Below are 22,756 nucleotides of genomic sequence, written 5' to 3' on the forward strand. Positions count from 1 at the left end.
ACAGACATGAGCCTTAAGGTGGGCGCCAATGTCCTTTATTAAAAAAAAATTAATTAATTACTTGGTTGCATTGGGTCTCTGTTGCTGCACACGGGCTTTCTCTAGTTGTGGCGAGCGGGGGCTACTCTTCGTTGAGGTGCGTGGGCTTCTCATTGCGGTGGCTTCTTTTGTTGCGAAGCACGGGCTCTAGGCGCACGGGCTTCAGTAGTTGTGGCTTGCGGGCTTAGTTGCTCCGCGGCATGTGGGATCTTCCCGGACCAGGGCTCGAACCCGTGTCCCCTGCATTGGCAGATGGATTCTTAACAACAGCGCCACCAGGGAAGCCCGCTAACATCCTTTTTATTTTCCGACAAGGCACTTGAGGTTGAGAGAGATGGTCAGAGTCCCTTTTCTCAGGGTTCTTCTCACCACCTGGCGTAGTCTCACCATGGCTGGCCTCTTTCTCGAGGCCTGAAGCTCTCTCTGGTGGCTTCCGCTGGCTGGGGGAAACCCACAGCTGTGTTGGATGCCTGGGGCCAGGTGTGCATGTCTGTGTATACATCGGGGCCTTGGTGTTCTCAGGAGCCCTGATAGCCGGGCGGGCACTGGTGACTCCACTGATGGAGGGCATCTCCTCAGGGAGAAGGAGAGGCAGGGGGTGGACAGGCTCCCTTTCCAGTTCTCCTGCCTGATGGTTTGCTCCAGTGGCCCCTGCTGACTTCTGCAGGTTCTTTCCCACCTGGTGGTCCATTTCTCTCTCTGGAGGTGGTGGGGCTGTGGGGTGGGCGTTGATGGGGTGAGTCACCTACTTGTGCTCAGTGTCGAGTGGGCTGGGCATCCCCACAGCTCCACCCTGTTCCCATGGGGCCAGCCGGATGTGGCTGCCAGGGGAATGGGGAGCCTGTGGATTGAGGGAACTGCCCGTTTTCTTTCTTTTACTTTCTTCTTCTTTTTAGAACTCTTTTCTTGGCCACGCTGTGCGGCATGTGGGATCTTAGTTCCCTGACCAGGGATCGAACCTGCGCTCCCGCCATGCATTGGAAGCGCGGAGTCTTAACCACGGGACTGCCAGGGGAGTCCCAAAGTGCCCGTTTTCCTGCTCGTGGTTTTGCTTTTCTCCTCTCAGTCCCGTGTTGGCCCTTGGCATCCAGCTGCACTTCGCCCATGGAGTGTCCTGACTGTCGTAGCACAAAGTTGTTGGCGGGCTGCTCCCCAGTGTGCACCGCTGCCCCCGCACCCGCCACTCTCACCTTTCCTCTCCATCCTTTACGACCTCTAGTCATCTTGAGCGACTTGAAATTCCCTGGTAACGGACCTCATCTTTCTGGTCCTCCTCGCCTTTGCTGCAAGCTCTCCCCTCCGTCTGAGCTGCCACTTCCCCCTTGAAGTCTTCCTTGATTGCCCGGCCTGGATAGGATCTCCATCCTGGGCTCCCGCAGGCTCTTGTACCTCCCCCTCTCTTGGGACTGGACACACGTCTGAATGATTTGCTGACCCAGCAGAGATGATCAGGGCTGGGCACAGAGCGGGAGTTTGGCAAGAGATGGCCGAATGCATTGCATGATGAGAGAGAGGGTCTGAGAGCTGACTGGCCTCGCCCTGGCTCCTGGGCAGCTGGGGGAGGGGGAGCGGGGCAGCACAGGCCATCTTAGGGTCAGTCAGGGGTGGGAAGGGTCCAGGCTGTGTTCTGGGACTGGGCATCCCTCGGTCTAGGACACTGGCCTGGCATTCCAGCCCCATCTGGTACTCATCCCTGCCAGGGGCCCACTTGTTTGTCTACTCCACCTGCCACCCTCACCCATTACCACCTGCTTACTTGTTATTCTTGTTGGGTCTTGGCCGCCGTCTCTGCCGACCATCATCTCGGTGTTGTCCTTTTTGCTTGCCTGCCCAGGCCTGTGGAGGGGCATCTTTGCCTCCCTCTACCCCTGCACACCCCACCTCCTGTCTCCCTCAGTATCCCCTTCCTGTACCCCCATCTCATGTTTTCCTCTGCTGTCTTCCCATTGCCCTCACCCTTCCTTGCTTCTTTATTGTCGCTCTCTCTCTCTGCCCATAGAGAACTCTGGGATTGGAGGGACAGAAGCTGGGAGAGGGGAGTCTGGGAGAGCCTGGTGGGCCAGGGCTTCCTCTCAGGCTCCTGGTCTGGCTCCCTCTTTTTCTAGATCTTTCCCCCTCTCCCGGCCTTGGGTCTCTCTCTCTGCCTTTACCCACCCACCTCCCCATCTGTGTCCTCAGTGCCCTCTCTGCTGACACAGCTGAGAAGGGACAGCTGTGACTCACAGAGGGGCGAGTCTGCCTCTGGGATTTGGGGAGTAGAGTGTGTGGCCGTGAGCCCACGTGTGTGTGCCCTTGTGTGCCTGTGTGTGTGAATGCACGTGTGCCAGTGTGAGTGCCAGGGGTGGGAGGGAGTCTAGATATGGGCTAGAATGGGTCACAACTGAAACTCTGGTCAGATTGGGAGCTGACTTTCAGGGACTGCAAGAGCCTGACGCCCAGCCACCCTCCCTGCCCTCCTGGTCCTGGGGCGGTCACTTCCCTGCCCCTCCGCCTGGTATTTATGAGCCTTGGGCCCAGGAAAAGGAGTCATGTGGGGAGGTGGGGCTGCCCCTACTGGCCCCCTCATGTTCAGCTGCCAGGGTGGGGGCGGAGCACCCAGGGGTGCAGTGTAAGGTCAGCTAGGAGGGGCGCCCGACCCCTCATACTGCTGTTTCGGTTACTACAGCAAGTCTGTCCTAAGTTCCTCCTCTTGACTGATGGGTGAGCCCTGTGTAGAGGATGAAGAGGGTCTCAGTCCTGCCCTTGGGGGTCACAGCAGCCACAAGACCTCTGATGGTCCCGGTGCTCTGGGCTGGCTGGGTGATATTGGCCATGGGCCTCCCAGACCCGACCCTGGCTGGGGTGGGGAGGGGTCTGTGGTATTGGTGACAGGGCCCTCTTGGTTTGGCTACTTCCCTTCTCAGAGTAACACACTTTCTTTCTCCCTCTGCCTTGGCAGGTCCTCCAGAAACTGGGGAAGGCGGATGAGACAAAGGATGAGCAGTTTGAACAGTGTGTCCAGAATTTCAACAAGCAGCTGGTGAGTGTGGGTGGCCCTTGGCCTTCGGGAGCTTGTGAAAATGGAACTGTGGCTGCCAGGTGGAAAATGTCAAGAGCTGAATTTGTGGGCAAGGGGAACCTGAGAAGAGCATCAGTGTGGGCTGGCGAGGTCACGGAAGGCTTCTTGGAAGAGGGAGCATCGGCCCTGGGTGTGGACCGTGGGGGAGAGGAAGGAGGGGCAGGGGTACACCTTAGGTCCTTGGTAACACTTAAGGTTGGGGTGGGAGCTGTCATTAGATTGTGCCCAGGCTCTGGGAAACCTTGAATGTCAAGGCAAGTGGGATCTCTAGAAGCTTCTTGTGAGGAGAGTGGTATCTGCAGGGTTTAATGTGGGAGCAGAGCAGACTGGCTTTGATTTGGGCACCTCGATCAAAGTGTCGACCGTGCCTGGCTGAGTGGCAAGCTCCAGGCCTGGCCATTTGTAGATGGCTTGTGGGTGCCTGTAACAACCCTGTAAGGCAGCTGGTATCACTGTGCCCCTTTCACAGATGAAGCAGTTGAGGCTCAGAGAAGTTGGGTGATTTGCCCAAGGCCACCCAGCTTTGGGAGTGGATTCAGACCCATACTTGTCTGATTCCAAAAACTGCAAGGGACTTGAAGGGCATCCTTAGCAATTCCTTTTACAGGCCAGGGGCCGGTGACAGGAGGGCCTTAATTATGTTGGCAGCCTGGGGGCAGTGGTTAGATCCAAGGGAGGACTTCCTGACCAAAGGGCTCTAAATACCCTGACTGGGTTGTACCTGAGACCTTCCCCGCTCAGGTTGGCTAAGTCTAGAATAAGCTACTTTGGTGGCTGTGTCTGAGTGTAGTAGAAGAGGAGAATGAAATGACCCTGGCAAGTGTCCCCTCACTGGGCAGGGCCAAGGAGGCAGGGAGAGAGAGCTGGGCCACGGCTCTGTGGCTTCTGCAGACCAGCCCCAGTGAGTGACAGATGGGGATGGGGGCCAGAGGAGGCCACAGGAATGGGCATGGCTGTGGGGAGTGAGGTCAGGGTCTCAGCTCTGCTAGGAAAGGGGCCAGGTGGGCCTAGACAGGGGCTGGGAGGGCCCAGGCCTCTCCTGCTTGTCCACACCTGACGCCTCAGAAAGCACGGAAGGTACCCACCACGGCCTCTGCGGCTGGAATGGAACCTCTGGCGGAAGGGGCCTCCTTTGGAAAACTCTGACAGCCCGCTGGCCAGGGGCTCGGAGCAGCTGGGAGAGGGCTGAAGAGCATGCTGGGAGAGGGCAGGGGTGCATGCTGGGAGAGGGCCAAAGAGCATGCTGGGAGAGGGCAGGGATGTATGCTGGGAGAGGGCAGGGGAGGAGCTGGGAGAGGGTCGGGGAGCCTGCTGGGAGAGGGCAGGGGTGCATGCTGGGAGAGGGCAGGGGAGCAGCTGGGAGAGGGCGAGGGAACAGCTGGGAGAGGGCAGGGATGCATGCTGGGAGAGGGCAGGGGAGCAGCTGGGAGAGGGCCGGGGAGCCTGCTGGGAGAGGGCCGGGTGCCAGCTGGGAACGGGCCCAGGACCAAGTCTACCCTCACCTGCCAGAGAAGCTGAACTGAGGGGTTCCCCAGAACAGGGCTGGGAGCCTCCATGGCTGCTTGTCCCCCAGGCCAGGAATGTTTCAAGGCCCAGAACAGAGACATTGCTGGCTGTGTGGCTCTGTGTGAGCCCTTGCCCCTTGGGCCTCACATTTCTCACTTGCAAAATAGAGGTTTGAACAAGAACCCTGAAGTTCCCTCTGGGTCGCTGGCTCTGGGCAAGGAGTCACCCACTGATCTTTGCCCAGAGGGGCTGGGGAGGGAGGCCAGGGCTAAAGATAGCCAGTGCTGGTGGCTCCCTGGCTGTGGACATGGGCGGTCATTTGAGCTGGTGCTCTGCCCTCAGGCTGGGTGGGGTGGTCGGCGTCTGAGGGGCCAAGGGTGGAAGCAGGGTGGGCAAATTTAAGGTCTCGTTTGAGGCTTGGGGTAACCCTCCCTTAGGAGTTAGGGCAGCTGGGCAGTTCTGGATTTGATTGGTGTGTGGAGATGACTAGGACCTGGGGGTGGGTGGGGTTCAGGATTTACAAAGGTGTGAGGGTCACTATTCTCAGGGGAGTGAATTCAGGGAGCTGCAGGGCTTGGTGGGGGGCGGGGGGGGCAGCTTGGGAAAGGCCAAGTGAAGCTTGAGCACAGGGAGCCCTGCTTTTCACCTGGGAACACCAGGCCTAGTGGGTCAGCCCTAGCTGAGTTCAGGATGGCAGGGAGTTTGGGCTTCAAGGAAGTGAATCTCCCACCCCTTCCTATGGGGGTGGGTCCTAGGAGAGGGTGTCGGTCACCTTGCTGTCACCTGCTCTCACAGGGACCCGGTTTACATAGCTCTTCTGGGCCTGCTCAGTGTTAGTTGCGACATCCCTGCCCCTGCGTCCCGTCCCTGCACTGTGAAACCCTGGAGGGCCCACTCACACTCCCGCCCACCTGAGTGCTTCAAACCCAGCTCAGGCCCTCCCGGAAGCCATCCTGGGTCCTCCAGGTGGCCCAAGCTCTTCCTCCTAGGAGCCACCTGGACCTTGCACCCCAGGGCTCATCGTTGCTGTTTATCTGTCACTGAGGTGGGGCAGGTCTGATTCCTTCTCATCCCCCAGGATCCACCCAGGCCTCTGCTCCAAGGGGGCACTGCTGGCTGTCGTTTGAAGCTCCTACGGCATTGCTTGCAGAGGGGCAAGGGTCAGCTGGAGCCAGAGAGGTCCGTGCAGGGGAGGACTTCCCTGCCCCCTGGATTCCCTGGGAAGATGGGGGCTGACATCAGGGAGGCAGGGAGAGCCTTTGGAGGGAGGTTCGGGGGACATGGGCTGCCTGCTGGCCACCCCATGGAGCCGCACCTGCCGTCAGTCCCAGGCTGTGGTGCCCTTCCAAGACTCCCAAGTCCGGAGCCGGGAGAGCAGGCTGAGGGGCAGGGGCTCCAGAACTTTATCCTTCCCCAGCTGCTCTGCAAGGCGTTTGTTAGAGCCCAGGAGCCTCCGCCGAGTTGTTTGTCAGAGCCAGTGTGGAGGGGAGGTGGCTTGGGCGCCCGCCTGAGGCGACAGCTGGCTGGGGGCCCTGGGGTGGGGGGCGTCGACCCTGGGCCCAGCTGCAGTTGGCACAGGGCGGGCCTTGCACATCTGTACCCAGCGTGCCTGCTCACAGCGTGGCCTTGTTTGGGAAGCACAAGGGGCCCTGGTACGGCCTGAAGCCTGGGCAAGCGTGGCAACCCCCCCCCCACCCCGCCACGGGCGACCCCCTTCTCAGGGTGCATTGGAGACAGACGCTGGGGGACTCTGGGGAGGGGAGCGAGGTGATGGAGGCTAAGCTGGGTCTGGAAGATTCTGTGACATCAGATGAGCACAATAACATCACATCACAAACATATTTGAGTCTTCATCTCTACCACCAAAGCACTGAGTTGTGAAGACTGGGGAGGCTGCATCAAGGCTGCATCAGGAATGGGGTGGACCCTTCCTGGTTCCCCGATCCCTGAGGGAATTCCAGAGAGGTTTGAATGCTTGTGGATTGGCCTTTTGTTTCGTACTTTAATCAGCACACCTCAAACTTGGATGTTCCTAAGAATGATATGTGGCCAGGGTTTCCTTCTTTTAAATGCGATGTGCTGAAACCCTCCTTGCACAGGGTCTCTGCTGTCCCATGGAGGCATTCGTCATAACGAATAGGCAGCTGCCTGTTCCGGCCCCTTCGTGACCCATTCGGCAAACTGGGGCCTGAGTGGCCAGGTATTGGAGGTTCTCGCCGGCTCTCCCAGTGCCCGTGTGACCCTGGGCAAGTCATGCAACCTCTCAGTTTCCTCTTCATTAGGTGGAAACAGTGGTGTTGAGAGCTGGTGTGTGGAAAGTGCCGGCCCCAGTGAGGAGCTGCTGCCCGGAGCTCTGAGGACACCAGGGCAGGAGGAAAGGGCTCTGACTGTAAAGAGGGGGGCCTGTTTGCAGGGGGACAGGAGAGGTTTGAGGGTGCTGGGGGTGAGCCTGTGCAGGGGGGCTGGGTCCCTGCCTGCCCTCGGCTGGAGCCTTGACCTGCAGGGGTGGACCACCACCTTCCGTCTCCTACGGGAGCTCCAGGCTGGCCGGGTGGAGCTCTGTAGGGGCTCACATCTCCTGGGACTGTGGCTCTATGCTGTCATCTATCTAACCCTCCACCAGGGGGAGGGACTTCAAAACAAGGTGTCACTGAGGCGTAGGCTGGTGTCAGGGTAGGGAGAGCCCAGGAGGTCTGCCGTCACGGCCCTCCAGAGGCCCCGGTCTCCTGTGTCCCCCTAGGTCCCCCATCATTGTTCTCAGTGTACAGCCCACTTCCTGAGGCTGGCCTTCACGACCTCGGGCCCGGCCCAGCTCGCTTAAGCCATTTCCCTGAAGGCCTGTGATGTGCCAGGCGCCCCTGCAGGCACTCCACGCACATTTGCTTGTGGTCTCCCAGGCTGGGGTCATTCGACCCAGTTGGCAGGCAAGGAGACCGAGGCTTAGAGAGGCTACGTGTCTAGTAAGGGACAGAGCTGTGTCTTCACGGCCCCAAAGCCTATGTGTGCTTTCTCCCACTTTCCACGCGGCTTCTGAAAACTTCAGCATCTCCCTGGCGGTGGTCTCAGACTTTCCCCGCTGGCCTCAGCCTGCTCGCCCCTCCTCGCACCTGGAGCTCAGCTGTCCTGCTCCTGCCTTCTGCGGTGCTGATGGCCAGAGGGAGTTGAGGCTGTGCCTGTGGTTCCACCCTCTCTGCTGGCCCTGCCTGCTGTTCCAGGAAGTCCCGGGAGCTGCCCTCCCAGCTCAGGGTGCTTCACTCCCTGGCCCATTCTCCCTCATCACCCTTTCCTCCTACATCTTCCCTCTCAGCTGGGCCAGTGTCCCGAGAGGCCTGGACATGACCCCTATACTTCTCTGCGCTCCTTCCAAAGGCCTTCCCTTCCGGACCTCTCCTCTCCCCATCAGAACCCTCCTGACCCTGGTGGGATGCAGTGGGAGTCCGCTGGCCTCAGGCACCAACCACCTAAGCTTTCAGGACAAGGTGCTGGGTGGTTCCTGTACCCTCGATCGTGTTCCTGGGCTTGTTGGTCGCCTGGTTCATGGTTACCCGAGGGCAGGCCTGCCACACGCTGGTCCCATCCTACACCTGGGCTGTGCGTGTGTGTGTCCTTCAACCGTGCTCCAGTGTCTCGTCCAGGGTGGAGGGGTCTCTGTCTTCTTGCCTTCCTTACAGGGCTGAGAATAGTGTCTGAGAGAGAAGGTGCTGACATCCTTGGGTGAATGTTCCTTCGGGCACAGGGCTCCCGAGAGGGAGCTCAGTGTGTCAGTGGCCAGAGAGGCGATAGCTGCCGTGCCCCGGCGCGGTATCCTGTAGGCCCCCAGTGCCTTGCCGTGGACAGCCCATCCATGGCGGGTGTCCGGGAGGTGCAGGAGGCAGAGGGAAGGTGTGGGCTGTGCCCCAGGTCCTCACCTTCTTCTCGTCTGCCTCTTTGCAGACCGAGGGCACCCGGCTGCAGAAGGACCTCCGGACCTACCTGGCCTCAGTCAAAGGTAAGGGGCAGACCTGGCCTGGATGGGATGCAGAGAGGGGGCCCTCCCCATATGGAGCTGATGGGCGCAGAGCTGGGAAGGGGCAGCAGGGCTGTCAGGGATGTCCACCTACCTCCTGGGACTTAAGGGGTGGGGCAAGGGTAACCCCCCCACCCCCCCAATCAGGGGTCCCCATGGCCCTGGCTGCAGCATGGCCCTTCTGCCCCACAGCCATGCATGAGGCCTCCAAGAAGCTGAACGAGTGTCTGCAGGAGGTGTACGAGCCTGACTGGCCTGGCAGGGATGAAGCGAACAAGATCGCTGAGGTGAGTGTGGGACCGGTGGCCTGGGCCCTTCCCCAAGGGCCCTTCTGACCTCGGCTGGCCGCCCGTCGCACCCTGCGGCGCCCTCTGGGACCAGCCCTTCTGGTCCTCACGTGCTGTGTGCTCTTGGGCAAGTCCACCTCCCTCTCTGACAGCCCTCGCGCTGAGATGGGTTTCCTGATGCGGTCCTCCTGAGGCACCTCTGGTCTCTGTGCTGTGTCTCCTGGCTCGGGAAGCCTCCCTCCCTGGCCCCACCAGCCCTGGGCCTATCTGATCCTCAGGGTCACGTTTTGAAAAGGCAGGAGGTGTGACCGCATTTTATAGATAAGGAGGCTGAGGTTCTGAGGAGCCGCCCAGCCGTGAAGCGATGGGGCAGAGCTGGCCCCGGGTCCCTGGGAGGTGAGAGCCGGACCGGCTGTGGGCCGGCTCCCCTGGTGCGCGCTGCTGTGTTCTTGTCTCCCGCAGAACAATGACCTGCTCTGGATGGATTACCACCAGAAGCTGGTGGACCAGGCGCTGCTGACCATGGACACGTACCTGGGCCAGTTCCCTGACATCAAGGTGAGAGAGGTGCTTGGTCTGTCCACCCTGCTGCGGCCTGGCAGCCTGTGTCGGGGAGCTGGAGAGGGAGAGAGGGACGGGGGTGCCGGGGCGGGGCAGAGGGCAGCCCCGGGCTGAAGGCAGGCCTCCCCCACTCGCCTGGCACTTCGTCCTCCAGGGCTGCGCCCTCTGAGACCAGCCTGCCAGCCCCCAGACCTGGGCCTTTCTGAGCTGGAAGGCCTGTCCCTTTGGGTCTACAGACTATGGAAAGAGACCTCATGGGGCATGTAAGTGTGTGGCCGTGTCCCTGTGGAGTGCCTGCAGGGCTGACGAGGTGTATCAGGGGGCTGGAGTGCCTGCAGGGCTGACGAGGTGTATCAGGGGGCTGGAGTGCCTGCAGGGCTGACGAGGTGTATCAGGGGGCTGGAAGGCCCGGGTGTGTGTGCCCTGTGTGAGGCTCTGTGTGCTTGGAAGGGAAGGTGTGTATAGTTGTGCGTGTCGCCTCTTACCTGGGTGTGTTTGTGCGACGTCGCGTGTTCAAAAAGCCAGCTGCCTTTGCTGGGCCTGGGTGAGTTAGGACCCATCAGTGTGCCAGGATCGCCGCCGAGGTGACTGGGACCCCAGGTGCTCCAGACATGCAAGCAGAGTTGTCTGGAGCTCAGGTGGTGACCGTCGTGCTGGACCCGATCCCCTGGGTGGGTGGGTGCGGGGGTCCCGGTCCACGCTGGCCACCTCGGCCTCCCAGTGCAGATGCCTCAGGCTCCCGAAGGTGCCTTATGGGGAGAGTAGGAGGGAGGCCGGTGGCGGTGGCCCGGGGGGAGAGAAGCCCGAGGCCCAGGAGGCCTCTTTAAGGAGCTGAGGGCCAAGGGAGGGGGCTCATCGGACGCGGCTGGCAGGAGCTGACAAAAATGGTTCACTGTTGCGAGGACCTCCATAGAAGAAAGGACCGCAGAGGGCACGGACTGCCTCGAAGGGTGAGCTCTTTGCCACCAGAAATGTCCGAGAGAGTCGCAGGCACGTCTTAGACGCACTTGAGCCTGGAGTCGGCTGCCCTGAGCCCTCCGGGTGCATCTAGGTCACCGTGCCCGTGACCCAGTTTCCCCGGGTCAGCATCTCAGCGTGGGCGCCAGGCCCTGTTCAGCCCCCTCCTCCTTCTGTCCCCCAGTCACGCATCGCCAAGCGTGGGCGGAAGCTGGTTGACTACGACAGTGCCCGGCACCATTACGAGTCCCTCCAAACCGCCAAGAAGAAGGATGAAGCCAAAATTGCTAAGGTAAGGCTGGGGGTGTTGGGTGCTGCCGGGGAGTCTTCAGGGAGTGGCAGGCAGCAGGGCCGCAGGGGTCCCAAGCCCTCCCCCGGGGAGCCTTCTTCCTGTGCTGCGTTCACCGCACCCTTGGCAGGCTTGTTTGTCACTGCGCCCTGGCCCGCGGGCATCCTCAACCCCCTTGCCAGATGGCTTCATGGCTGGGGACTAGTCCCGGTAGGTCTGGCCGAAGAGCTGGGGTGGGGACGGCGCTGGGCCCAGGGCCTGAGTGAGAGGCTCTTGTGGGCCCCTGGGTGAGGCCCCCCTCCTGGCCCATCCTGTAGTGCCGTCCTGTCCCCTGGCCCCTCCGCCTGCTCTGAGGCTGCTTTCCAAGATGAGAACAGGCCTGGCTTGGGTTTCACTGGCCTGGCCCCTCCCGGCCTGGCGCGCTCCGGCTGGAATTCCTTCACCGGATCCCAAGCGACCCTGCCACAGCTGGAACAAGCCGGGTGGGGGTGGGGCGGAGTTTACACACACACTCTCCAGGTGAGGGTCTGGGGGCGGAGCCCCGCCCCCCCCCCCCCCCCCCCCCCCCCCCGCCTCCGCCCAGACCGGGGCAGGACTACGCTTGCTGAGCCCCTCTGCCCCTGCTAACGATTCTCACATTTTGCTTTGCAGTTGGAGTTCACCCCCTTCTCTGCCCTGCTCGGGGCACCCCTTAATTCTCAGCCTCGGGGCCTTTACCTGCTCTGGGGGGCCGGCCCTCTGGAGGGTGGCAGGTGTCTGTCACTGCACTGGAGACTGTTTGGACGTGGTGTTTAATGTCTGTGTCCTCTGTTTCTTTCTCCCCACCTCCCTCCTGTTTCTCTACTCCTTGGCCTTGACCTTGACCTCCCCTCCCCACCCCCAGCCTGTCTCGCTGCTTGAGAAAGCCGCCCCCCAGTGGTGCCAAGGCAAACTGCAGGCTCATCTCGTAGCTCAAACTAACCTGCTCCGAAATCAGGTGACACTGGCTTCTAACCTTGCACGTGCTGGCGCCTTCTGGTTTGTCGTCCTGTCCTTGGTGCTGGGTGGTGCTGGGTGCCCATCTGCCCAGATGCCCTGGGGGGGGGCGGGGGCGGGGGAGGGCTCCTCCCGGGTTGGGAGGCAGGGCTGTTTTCATTATGTCTCTGCTGCGAGAGCTCCTGCTTCTGAGATCTGAGGTCCAATGCAGGAAGTGGATAGAGGCTGGGGGCTCTGCTTGACCTGGGATGGGCCCACCTCTGTTGCGTGGTGCCCGGGGCTCTGGTCATCCTGGGACCGACTCTGAAATCCTAGCCTCCAGGAGCCCAGGAAAGCCTCGGAACCTTTGTCCTCTGTGAGGGCTCTTGCGGGGAGGGGTGTGGTGTCGTTAATGCATTGTCCTTCAAGCTTCATAAGAACTGTGGGGTTGCCCTGAATTTACAGAGGAGACAAACCTGCCCAGAGAGGCAGAATCTCCTGCCCAAGGTCTCAGAGCCGCTTAGTGTCTGAGTTGGGGCTCACCCGACTCAAGCTCTGGGTCATTATCCTGGCTCCCTGGTCCGGGGCTCCATGTGGGTGGTCCTGCCACAGCTGACCAGTCATGGTGACCCTTGTAAGTGGACCTGTAGGCCCCGTGGTGCCCCTGGAGGGGACGCCGGGAAGGCTCTTCAGTCTGGCTGGGATGCTGAGACCTGGGGCCGAGAGGCTTGGCTCTTTGTGAATTTCATGGAGGGCAAACAGTCCGCGTCACAGTGGTCCCTGAGGGCTTCCTGGAGGAGGCTCTTTGTGCTAAAGTCATGAGTGATGACTCCTATCCTGGCAATACCTTGGAATGGGCCGGGCCCTGGGTGAACACAGTGTGGCCGAGGACCACGATGCAGTGCCCTGGGAGAGGTGGCCTCGTGGTTCTCAGTCCAGTGAAACTGACCAGGCTGTAGCACCCCTTCGTGGTCCTGGGGTGGGGGCAGGTGACAGAGGCCCCACCCAGGAGGTGGGGTTTCGCTCTGGGCAGCTGCCCCCTTTTATCTGGGCCACCTTCTGATTTCCTCACCTTCAGCCCACACGTATTGAATGCCTGTGATATGGAGAACTCTGGGCTCCGCGTGGGCTTGTGGCTACCTGTTGCCTGATGTCTTTTAGGCCAAAGCTGTGGGCCGACTTTGGAGGTACTGAGCTGTTGACAGCCTTACCTCTCCAGGGTCTGCGGTAAATGGCTGGGGGAATCTTGGAACAAGCCCGTGTCCTCCCCTGCTGCAGGAGGTGGAGGAGGGCCGAGGGGCTGGAGTGGCCTGTCCTGCCTGTAGAGTTCAGGACTTCTGGCTGGAGGGGGAATGGGGCCACTCACCCAGAGCCAGGATTTCTGCATAATTTTCCCTGAGACGGGTTTGGCACAGTTGCCAGGTGAACATTTTTGTTCTGTGGGAGAAGCCCCTGGAAGACTGTGGGGCTTGGGGTGGTGGCCTTGGCCGCTTTGGGGCTCCCGGGATGGGTGTGGTTGGGGATCCTGCTGGAGGGCCCCCGAACCCCCGCCCTGGAGGATGGATCCTGGAGGATGGCCGGGGGAGGCCGAGGCACTGGGATCTCATCTTTGCATGTTGGATTGCAGATGTTTCGCCTTTCGGCCAAATTGACATTCCCATTTGGATCGTCTTCATTTGAGCTTCTCCTCCTTCTGCCCCAACCTGGCTGGAGGCTGGGGAGCCTTCAGGCCTTTGGCTGGCAGTGGCACTTGGGGTCCCGGGGCTGCCCTGCTGGCTGACTTGACTTTGGGGAGACAGTGCCACCTCCTGAGGCTGTGCTCTCCTGAGCCGGCCAGCTCCGGATGTCCCCTGGGCTGCTTCTGAGCTGCTCTCCATGTGTGCTGGGGCCTCCCCAAACTTGCCTGCAGGGCCCCGGGGCCCTGCTGCATGGCGAGCTTTCCCACTGCTCTCCATGTCCGCCAGCGGCGTGTAGTGGAGCCACCAGGGCTGCAGGGTCTCCCCAACAATGGACAGCTCTCCCCCGACCTCCGGCCACCCCTAGTGTTTCTGAAAGAGCCAGGATATGAGGAATGTGATTCAAAGGGAATAAAAGACACAGGCCCTGACTTCTAGGAACTCTAAAACGAAGCCACCTTGTCCTTTGCAGCATTGCTGGGTGTGTGAACAGCGCTTGGTGCACGGCTACGAGCTGCTGTGCTGTCCGCCACCGTCTTGGCTACGCTTGTCCATTTGGGGAGTTAGGACGAGCATCGTGGGGACCAGAGTGGTGGTCTCTGTGGCTGCAGGAGCCGGGGCGGTCAAGGTGGTCCTGGAGGATGTGGGACTTGAGCTGGCCTGTGGGTACTTGGGTGGGAGGCCCACGTGACAGTGCGAGGTGCTGGAGGCTGGAAGTGTGGGTAGTGGCCCCCCATCAGGCACTGGGATTCTCAGAGGACTAAAGCAGGGATGATGCGGCCCATGGCCTGGAGGGCACCGCAGATCTGACCCATTCCAGGAGTGGCCTGAGGCATGCATGCTTAGAGACGTTTCTTTTATTTCCTATTCGCCCTTTAATTTTTTTTGATAATATTTGTTTTTATTAGTATTCTGTGGATTCCCTTTAATTTTTAAATGAGATTTTAAAAAGTGAGGTGAGGAGCCCTTGCTCACTCTAGCAAGTTCCAGCAACCTGAAGGCCAAGTAGTCAGGGGCATGGTGGCCCTTCTTCCCTCCAAACCCCACCCCCACATTCAACACGGCTCGGCCCTGGCACAGCGGGGGGTAGGCCCTGACTCGGGCTGATGCTGGTGCCTGAAGCTGGATGGGACAGCGCGGGGGGGGGGGGGGGGCGCTCAGGTTGGATGGGACAGCTTGGGTATGCTCTGTGGCAGCTGGCGGTTCCGGCCAGTTGGCCTGCGAACGTGAGGCTGCCGGAGGGGAGTTTTCTCCTGGACGGGGCCTCCACGTTCGTTCCTGGGCTGTGACTCAGAGCCTGAAGCCAAGTCACCCCCCCTGAGTCACTGTTTCCTGCAGCGCCCTCCGGAATGTGTTAGCCGAGCCCTTTCTGGGGCCGGGGTCTGTGACTCACCCCCTACCCTCGGCTCAGCCCTCGCCAAGCTCTTTTCTTGGGCTCTGTGATGGGGTCTTAGCGCCACCGCCTGGTGGGTGTGGGCAGGCCTGGAGGGCGCCCGGCCGGCGCCCGGTCCCCAGGCGTCGGGAGTGGGTGCAGGCCCCCTGCCCAGCAGCCCGGCTCCCTCCTCCCCTGCCTCTCCCCTGCCTCTCGTGGATGTGCCCGATCTGCTGCCTCTGGCCTCAGTCTGGTGGGGAAGGGTCACAGAGGAGAGAGGGGTCGGGAGAGGGTGGGAAAGACTCTCCCAGGGAGGCCAAGTCAGGCTGGTGGTTGAGGCTGAGTAGGGGCCAGACCTGGGAGAGGAGAGAAGGAAGAGTCAGAGGGGCCGGCACGAGAGCTGGCGGCATGCGGACTCCTCGCCTGAGAGAGGCTCCCCTGGAAGTGAGCAGGGTCCCACCTGGCTGGGTCTGGGGCCTCTGCCCTTCCTGTGCCTCAGCCCCCTTTGTCCCTGGTCTCATGCTTTCTTGCTGTGCTCCTCTCACCTCCATCTTGGCGCATCTGGGCCAGATGCTGGGGGGCGGGGCGGGTTCTCCCTTTGGCCGTGGCTGCTGTGCCCGGAATGCCCCCGACGGGCCTGGCTGTAAGGGCCCGAGGGGCTGCATGGGGAGGTCTGCCCGGGCGTCCACATCCACTTCAACCTCCATCTTGCCCGAGCCCTGGTCCCCGTGCACTGGGGCGGGGGGGGCGGGTCTTGGGAATGGGCGTGGCCTAGCCTGGGTGGGCTGGGACGGAGGCCTGGCAGAGGGGAATGACCCGTCCCGCCCTCCAGGCCGAGGAGGAGCTCATCAAAGCCCAGAAGGTGTTTGAGGAGATGAATGTGGATCTGCAGGAGGAGCTGCCTTCCCTGTGGAACAGGTGAGGAGGGTGGGGGGGGGGTGGCGGGCCGAGCCTCGGCCGCCCTCCACTCCTGAGGCGGCATGGCCATTCTGCGTGCCCTGCTCCGTGCCCTCCCAGGGCTGGATCCGGTGAGGGTGGAGGCGAAGCAGCCCGTGTGGCTCTCCTGGGCTGCCCGCCCTGGTCTGCAGTTCACCTGGCCCTTCTTCCCTCCCCCCTGCAGCCGTGTGGGTTTCTATGTCAACACATTTCAGAGCATCGCAGGCCTGGAGGAGAACTTCCACAAGGAGATGAGTAAGGTAGTGACCCTGGGCTGTGCTCCACCTGCCAAGGGCCAGGGTCAGAGGCATGGGTGGGCCGAGCTGCTTCTTCCTTGCTGGGGTTGGACACATGCTGGTGACCACAGGGGGACCCTCTGGGCCCCTGAGAAACAGTGTCAGGGCCCAGTCCTCAAGGAACAGAGTGTCAGGGCCCAGTGGGAGCTGCTGGGTGCTCTGGGGAGGCTGCGAGTGGGCCCCAGGGGTCCAGCCCCGGCCCCGTCCCAGCTCCCAGTTCTATTCTCCTTGCCTGGGTGGAGCCCACCACCCTCAAACTGGAAACGTGCTCTCAGGCAGCCTTGGCCCAGGGAGCTCAGTGTCAGAAAATGGTGGCAGTTTTCCAATTTGTAGGCAGATAAGAAATAAATTACTAAAATTTTCCCAATTAAAAAAATGTTTTAAGTTTGCTCTACCTACAGAATCTGGCTCAAGAAGGGGTCTGATTAGCTTAAATTCCTATATGTTGCAGCTTAACTGGCAGTTAAGCTGCAAAGCTGCGTTGGAGAAACGTGGCGTTGGCAGCTCCCTCCCTCCCTGTGCCCTGGGTGGACCTGACTTTGTCTCCTGGGCCCAGAGGAATGAAGTGATTGTGGGGCATTCCAGGCCCAGGGCAGGAGGAGGGCTTTTGCCAGCTTGGGGCCTGTCCTGAGTGACCACCCTCAGTATGGTTTCTTGCCTGGTAGGCCTTTCCCTTTCCTTCCTACTTTTTCTTCTTCCCTTCAAAGATTTGAGACAACTTGTAAAAAAAATTTAAAAAACAAGAGAGAGGTGTTTTGGGAAGAAAACATTTATGTCAAGTGGGAGGAAAATTCAGTTCTGGGCTTCCTAGTGGCTAAAGCAGGGGGAAGTATACTCAGTAAAGAGAATCACGAGGTGCGTGGGGTAAGCCCCTCGTCTTGCCTGGGCTTTTGGTGAAACCTCTGGCAGTGGTAACGTGGCCTGAAAGCATCTTGGCAAGTGACTTCAGCAATGAGGATCAACAGTTAATTTGCCAAAACAATTGAAAAAACTTAAAAACAGTACAAGCTCTATGGGGCATTTTAAGAAACGCCCCGTAAGTAGGAAGAAGAAAAAGGGGGTCCCAGAAACGGTAGCTGTTCGCAGGGCAGCCCACTGCCTCCTCCTTTTTTCCTGTGGGTTTTCTGGGACAGGTGTGCTGGTTCCCTGCCCCCAGTGATGGGAAGAGAAGAGCTTGCTCCTGGTTGGGGCAGGGGCGCAGGGGAGGGGCTGGTGGGGAGGAAGAGAATCAGGGATGTTGTCAGGGAGAGGGGGGCTGTTGGGTGGCCCCCAGCCAACCGGCTTGCTGTCCCTCCTGCAGCTCAACCAGAACCTCAACGATGTGCTGGTCAGCCTGGAGAAGCAGCATGGGAGCAACACCTTCCCGATCAAGGCCCAGCCCAGGTGTGTGATGCCCCCTCTCCCCTGCCGAGGGCCGCTGGGGGCTCAGGGAGGTGAGGTCTGGGGCTGGGCTGTTTGCTGAGGTCCTTTCTGGCTGGGCCTCCCTGTGCTCAGGGGAGCAGGTGAGGGCCCCCCTCCTCCTCCACCCCGTGTCCCCTCTGGGAAGGAGCTACCCGGGCAGCCTGCAGCTCCCCTGCCTGGGCCTGGCTTCCCTATCTGTGCAGCTTTGCAGGTGGGCCCGGGGACTAAATGATTCAGCCCAATGGGAAGGGAGCCTCCTCGTAGAGCGGGGGCCTGGTCCCAACCTTATCCGAGGCCCCGGATGGCGGGGAGGGGGGGTGCCCTTGTTCCTGCCCTCTGCCCAGAGGGGAGCCCTGCTCCCTGGGGCGAGAGCTCCAGGGAGGAGGGGAAACACCTGGGCCTCGGCTGTGGCCCGTGGGAAACCACAGCAAGTCTGAGATTTCCCTTCCTTTCCGTCCGTGAGCATCGCACCACAGTGTGGAGAGCAGCGATGCACCGTGCCCTCCTCGGCTACAAGGCGGGGTGATTGCATCTGGTTCTTGGGGTAATTAGGGTGTCCCCTAGGAGGAGGAAGGCAGTCAGTATTCAGTGAACGTCACTGTCCCTCTTGTCCCCTGCAAACACAGTATGTGTGAGGGAGGGGGAGGCCCACAGGGTGCCCTGGGGGCAATAAAGGCCAAAACGTGTTTCCCAGGTCACCGCCTGGCCTGGAGGTCATGGTGGCGCGTCCAGGATGGGTGAGGAGGGTGGAGGGCGCCGCCCACCCGGGCAGTGCAGGCAGCGGGGGCCAGGCCGCCTTGGGAAAGGGCTGGTCTGAGGGGAGAGGAAGGGCCTTGGAGGCTCGTGAGCCTCCTTTGCAGCAAAGCGGGCAGCCAGGTTGCCACCTCTCCCAGGGTCCCCCGCTGGCCCGCTGACCCCGGTCCTTCTTGGGCCCCAGAGCTCCTGTGGCTGGACCCCGGGCAGGGCGGGTGGCCAGCGCTGTCCCGGCCTGAGCCGCCTGCCGCCCGCCAGGTCCTGCTTCAGGGCAGCGTCCTCTTTTTGCTTGTTCCGTGGGCACCACCTCAGCGTGCCCGGCAGGACACGGAGGCCAGCGGGGGCCCCAGGACTGGACAGCCGGGGCCGTGGGCAGGACTGGGCCCTCTTCCAGGCCTCCGGGAGTTAGGAGGGCTTCTGCTCTTAGCCCTCCTCTGAGCAGAGGGGCTGCCGATGAGGGAAGGGAACAGGCCGGGCCCACATCTGCATTTCCCCCAAACGAAGGCCTCAACGTCCCGCCCGTCCCCACAGAAAGAAAACTAAACTGTTCTCGCGGCTGCGCAGAAAGAAGAACAGGTACCGGCAGTGAGTGCTGTGTGGTGGGGGCCTCGGAGGCCAGCACCCCGGCCCCTGTGCATGCGCCTGGCCCTGCCAAGGGCGCCACTAACCCCTAACTTGCCTTCCTGTGTGTGGTGTGCGTGTTGGGGGGCAGAGGGCAGAGGGGTGTCGGTGGGAACGGAGGGCGAGCAGACCGCCTTAGCACGTTCCTCTTGGGCTGCGGCCTGACCAGGAGTGGAGGATGCAGCCAGAAGGGAGGTCCGGAGGCTCAGGGAGAGGGCTGCCGTAGCCCCGCGGTTTGTAGGAATTCTGTGTGTGTGTGCGTGTGTACATATGCTGGATGTATGTGTATTCTTCAAGGAGGCAAAGACGTTCCCATAAAACACATTCAGTAAAGGTGAGAAGGAACCAGCGAGTCTCCCACGCATCTGTGCCATTGTCTGGCCCCCCGCCATGCTCGGGCAGGTGATGGGGTCACTAGTTTCTGTCTGTCCTTCTAGACCTGCCCGGTCCAGCACAGCGGCCGCCTGCCTCACGTGGCTGGTGAACACTGAAAACGTAGTCAGTGTGACCGAGGAGCTGAATTTTTAATTTATTTAATTTAAACAGCCATCTGTAGCTGGTGGCTGGTCTCAGTCAGCACTGTGCTAGAGTTTCTTTAGGCAAGTACAGCATAGATTCTTATTTTGCACCCGGTAGCGGGCCGTGCGCACCGTGTGTCCTTGTTGGTACTGAGACTCGACTTGAGGGCCTCACCCTCTCGTCCCCGCTGTGAAGACCACCCCCCCGACCCCGTTTATTTACCCCTCTGCCCGTTGCCTCTGCCGGTTCCCCGGGTTCCCCGGGAGGACCCGTGGGAGCAAAGGCTCGGGGCCTGGGGAGCGGGGCTGGCTGTGCGCTGGCGTGAGGGGTGGACGGCAGGCAAGCTGGCCCGGAGGCCCGTGGGCTCAGGCTGAGGAGCGGGGCCGCCCTGAGCGCAGAGGCTGCTGCGTGACGCGTGGGGGTGAGACTCACTTTGCTTCTAGGATGCGTGGCTTTCTCCTGCTGTGGGGCTCGGCGCCCCTGCACCTGGTGGAGGCCTGAGGGAGGCTGGCCGGCCCCTGGCAGCGGCTTCCGGCTCCCGCCCTGGTCCCCCCCACCCCCACCCCCGGGGCCCCGCAGACCTCAGCTCCGGGTGTGACTGTCACTGTGTCCAGGGCAGGCCCTGCTGCGGACACCTGCCTGTTCCCAGTGCTCACGCCTGTGTCGCCTCGTTTCCACCCGTCCTCCTGCCCACGAACGTGCAGTTTCACACGTGGGTGCACGGGGACACACACTTGTGCACACGTGGGCGTCACGTTTTTCCAGTGAGTCTGGACACACACGTGCACCCTCAGTTTCCCAGGATCTACGTGGACACACACGCGTGCGCGCACATTTTCACACACGGGTCCCCGGGGCATTGGCACGTGCACACGCCCTGTCACACGCACACTCCTTCCTGGACGCCGCGGCCTCCCTGCATCCGGGCCCCTCTCTTGTCTCACCTCCGCAGTGACAACGCCCCTGCGAAAGGGAACAAGAGCCCCTCTCCTCCGCCTGATGGCTCCCCTGCCGCCACCCCCGAGATCAGAGTCAACCACGAGCCCGAGCCGGCTGCTGCGGCCACCCCCGGGGCCGCCCTCCCCAAATCCCCGTCTCAGGTAGGAACGTGTCTCGGTGGCCTGTCCCCTCCCTGCCTTCCTCTGCCTCCTGCTCTGCCGCCGTTCCCCTCCATCCCTGTCCCCTGTCCCTGCCAGCCCTGGCTCCTCTCCGTGGCCCCGGCCCCTCCCAGGGTCACAGGAGCTTCTGTGACCGTCTGTCTCCTCCTTAAGTGTCCCCCCATCCCCACCTGCTGTAGCGTCCCCTTCTCTCCTCTCCCCTGGCCTTTGGGCTGCTTGACCTTCTCCGTCTTCCTTTCCTCCCGAGACACAGTCTCCAGGGGAGACTGCATCCAGTTCTGCGCAGGGGGCTGCCTCCCCCTCTTCCTTGCCTTCTTCCTTGCGGGGGGCCATGCGGGACCCTGAAAGGGGCATCGCGAGGAGGGGCTCAGTGAAGGGAGAGGGAGGGGGAAGCCCGCTCCCCCCGTCAGTTTTCTCCAGGTTTCTGCAGCGTCCCTGGGAGCTGCAAAGGGAGAAAGGAGGGGTGGGGTCCACCAGGCAGGACCATCTGAGCCCTGCTAGGCTGTCCCCTGGCCCTTCGCCTCCTGGCCCGCTCGACAGCTGATTAGGAGAGCGATGCTAAGAGGGTGTTGAGAGCCTGCACTTGACTCGAGCACTTGCTCGGGGCCGGACCCCGCGCCAGCCTTTCTGTATTTTCATTCACTGTCCTCACAACCAGCCTGTAAGGCAGATGCTGTTATCACCCCAACGACAAGTGATGAAACCCAGGCTTGGGCGGGGGGGGGGGTGACTTGCTGTGGTCCCCGAGTGGGCAGGTGTGTGGCCCTCTGCGGGGCCCTGGCTGTGTGCTGGCCTCGGGGGTGACGGCCAGAGGCTGGGCTGCAGCTCCTCCAGGGGTTGGAGTGGGCAGAGGGCCCGGGCGGTGCCGGAGCAGAGGCAGGGGGCTGGACGCCCGGCTCTCTCTCAGCTCCTGTTTCTCTCCTCAGCCTCCCCCGAGGGCAGTGGGAGCCAGATCCTCTGATGCCAGCCCCTGGCGGCCCCGCAGGCCCTTCTTTCCTTCTTTTCTGTCCCGTTCTCTCCTCTTCTCTCTTCTTTCGCTCCCTCGCCCTCCGCCCTCCCCTCTCTCTGCGCAGGGTTTCCGACCGCCTGCTTCGGCCCCTCCCAGGAGCCCCTGTGGTCTCGGTGTCCATGTCTCGGGGAGCAGTGGCTCTCCTTGTTTCGTCCTCCTCGGCGGCTGGGGGTGTGACTAACGTGGCTTTGTCTCTGTCTGTCTCCCTGGCCCCCATGCTCTGCTGTGCGGCCCCCCAACTGCTGCCGACCCCCAGCTCCGGAAAGGCCCACCGGTCCCTCCGCCTCCCAAACACACCCCGTGCACGGAGGTCAAGCAGCAGCAGACCCTCAGCCTGTTTGAGGACACAACTGTCCCTGAGATCAGCGTGACCACCCCCTCCCAGGTCAGCCGCGGCCGCCGCGGCCCAGCTCTCTTTCCCTTCTCTCGCTCTTTCAGGGTGCGCATGGCCTTCCCCCCCTCCCACCCCCGGTGCCTCCGCCTCAGGAGCAGGGGTCGGCTCTGGGCCTCTCTCTCGCACGTCCCTCCGTCCCTCCACCCGTCATCCCTCATCTCTGAGCACGTGGCCACACCTAGGGACACGGGCAAACAGTCCTAGTAGAGACCGTCAGCTGCGCAGTGGCCTCTCCGTTCCATTGATGCTGTGGCCAAAAGGGGCAGGGAGCACGGAGGAGCTGGGCCAATCAGGGAAGGCTTCCTGGAGCAGGTGACGTTTGCCTACGAGCAGACACCGTGCGTTGGCCAGAGGTGGTAGCGTGCGAGCGTGTAGGTCGGGACGGGTGAGGGACAGGCTCAGGATCTGCCGGGAGTTCCGTGCGCGTCAGAAGAGCACTGCTTGGGCGGCGGTGAGGAGGTGACTCGCAGGGTTGGGAACACCTGCAAGGCGCTGCGACTTTAGCTCCCAGAGCTGCTGACCCCACTGGAGCCGGGGCTGTGGCTGGGCCGCAGAGCCCGGCTCCTGCTGTCCATGCCCTAGGAGGCACGTAATGCCCATCCCCAGGGGGACGGAGGGAGGGTGGAGCAGGGGAGGTCACTGTGGTGGCAGGGGGGTGGGCCGCACATGGTCGGGTCAGCTCACAGAGGCCGCAGTGCGCCGACCACTCCAAACCTGGCCTCCGGGCCTCACAGCCGGGCCGCCCTGTCCCCGCCGGGCCTCACTATTCGTGCAGGCTGGCTAGTCCCAGGCTGTGCTGGGCCCACGTTGCAGCACTGCTGTGGGCTTGTCCTGCCCGGGTCTCTGGGTTCTGCCTTGTGCAGGCTCCTTTGCACAAGCTCAGAGGCCTGCAGGGAGGGGCAGGGCTGGGGGGTGGCACATTGGGGGAGAGGCAGTTAGGAGCGGAGGACCGTGCTCTCCGCGATGAGGGACTGTGGGGTGAGTGGGCTTCAAGCCCCCATGGG

General features: G+C 61.8%; 1 protein-coding gene across 2 annotated transcripts in view; it reads left to right on the plus strand.

Moving 5' to 3' along the window:
* BIN1 (bridging integrator 1) overlaps window positions 1-22,756 on the plus strand; it is a 54,588-nt gene that overhangs the window by 24,723 nt on the left and 7,109 nt on the right. The window contains exons 2-11 of one of the 2 annotated variants that reach the window (XM_065881118.1): window positions 2,978-3,058; window positions 8,537-8,591; window positions 8,802-8,896; window positions 9,359-9,454; window positions 10,599-10,706; window positions 15,538-15,623; window positions 15,826-15,901; window positions 17,238-17,320; window positions 20,184-20,331; window positions 21,615-21,743. In XM_065881118.1, the coding sequence (XP_065737190.1) occupies window positions 2,978-3,058; window positions 8,537-8,591; window positions 8,802-8,896; window positions 9,359-9,454; window positions 10,599-10,706; window positions 15,538-15,623; window positions 15,826-15,901; window positions 17,238-17,320; window positions 20,184-20,331; window positions 21,615-21,743 (957 nt within the window). The remainder of the gene's footprint in view (window positions 1-2,977; window positions 3,059-8,536; window positions 8,592-8,801; window positions 8,897-9,358; window positions 9,455-10,598; window positions 10,707-15,537; window positions 15,624-15,825; window positions 15,902-17,237; window positions 17,321-20,183; window positions 20,332-21,614; window positions 21,744-22,756) is intronic. The other variant, XM_065881119.1, reaches the window with a different exon arrangement.

The sequence above is a fragment of the Phocoena phocoena genome, chromosome 7 (genome assembly GCF_963924675.1).
Source record: "Phocoena phocoena chromosome 7, mPhoPho1.1, whole genome shotgun sequence".
Lineage (NCBI taxonomy): Eukaryota > Metazoa > Chordata > Mammalia > Artiodactyla > Phocoenidae > Phocoena > Phocoena phocoena.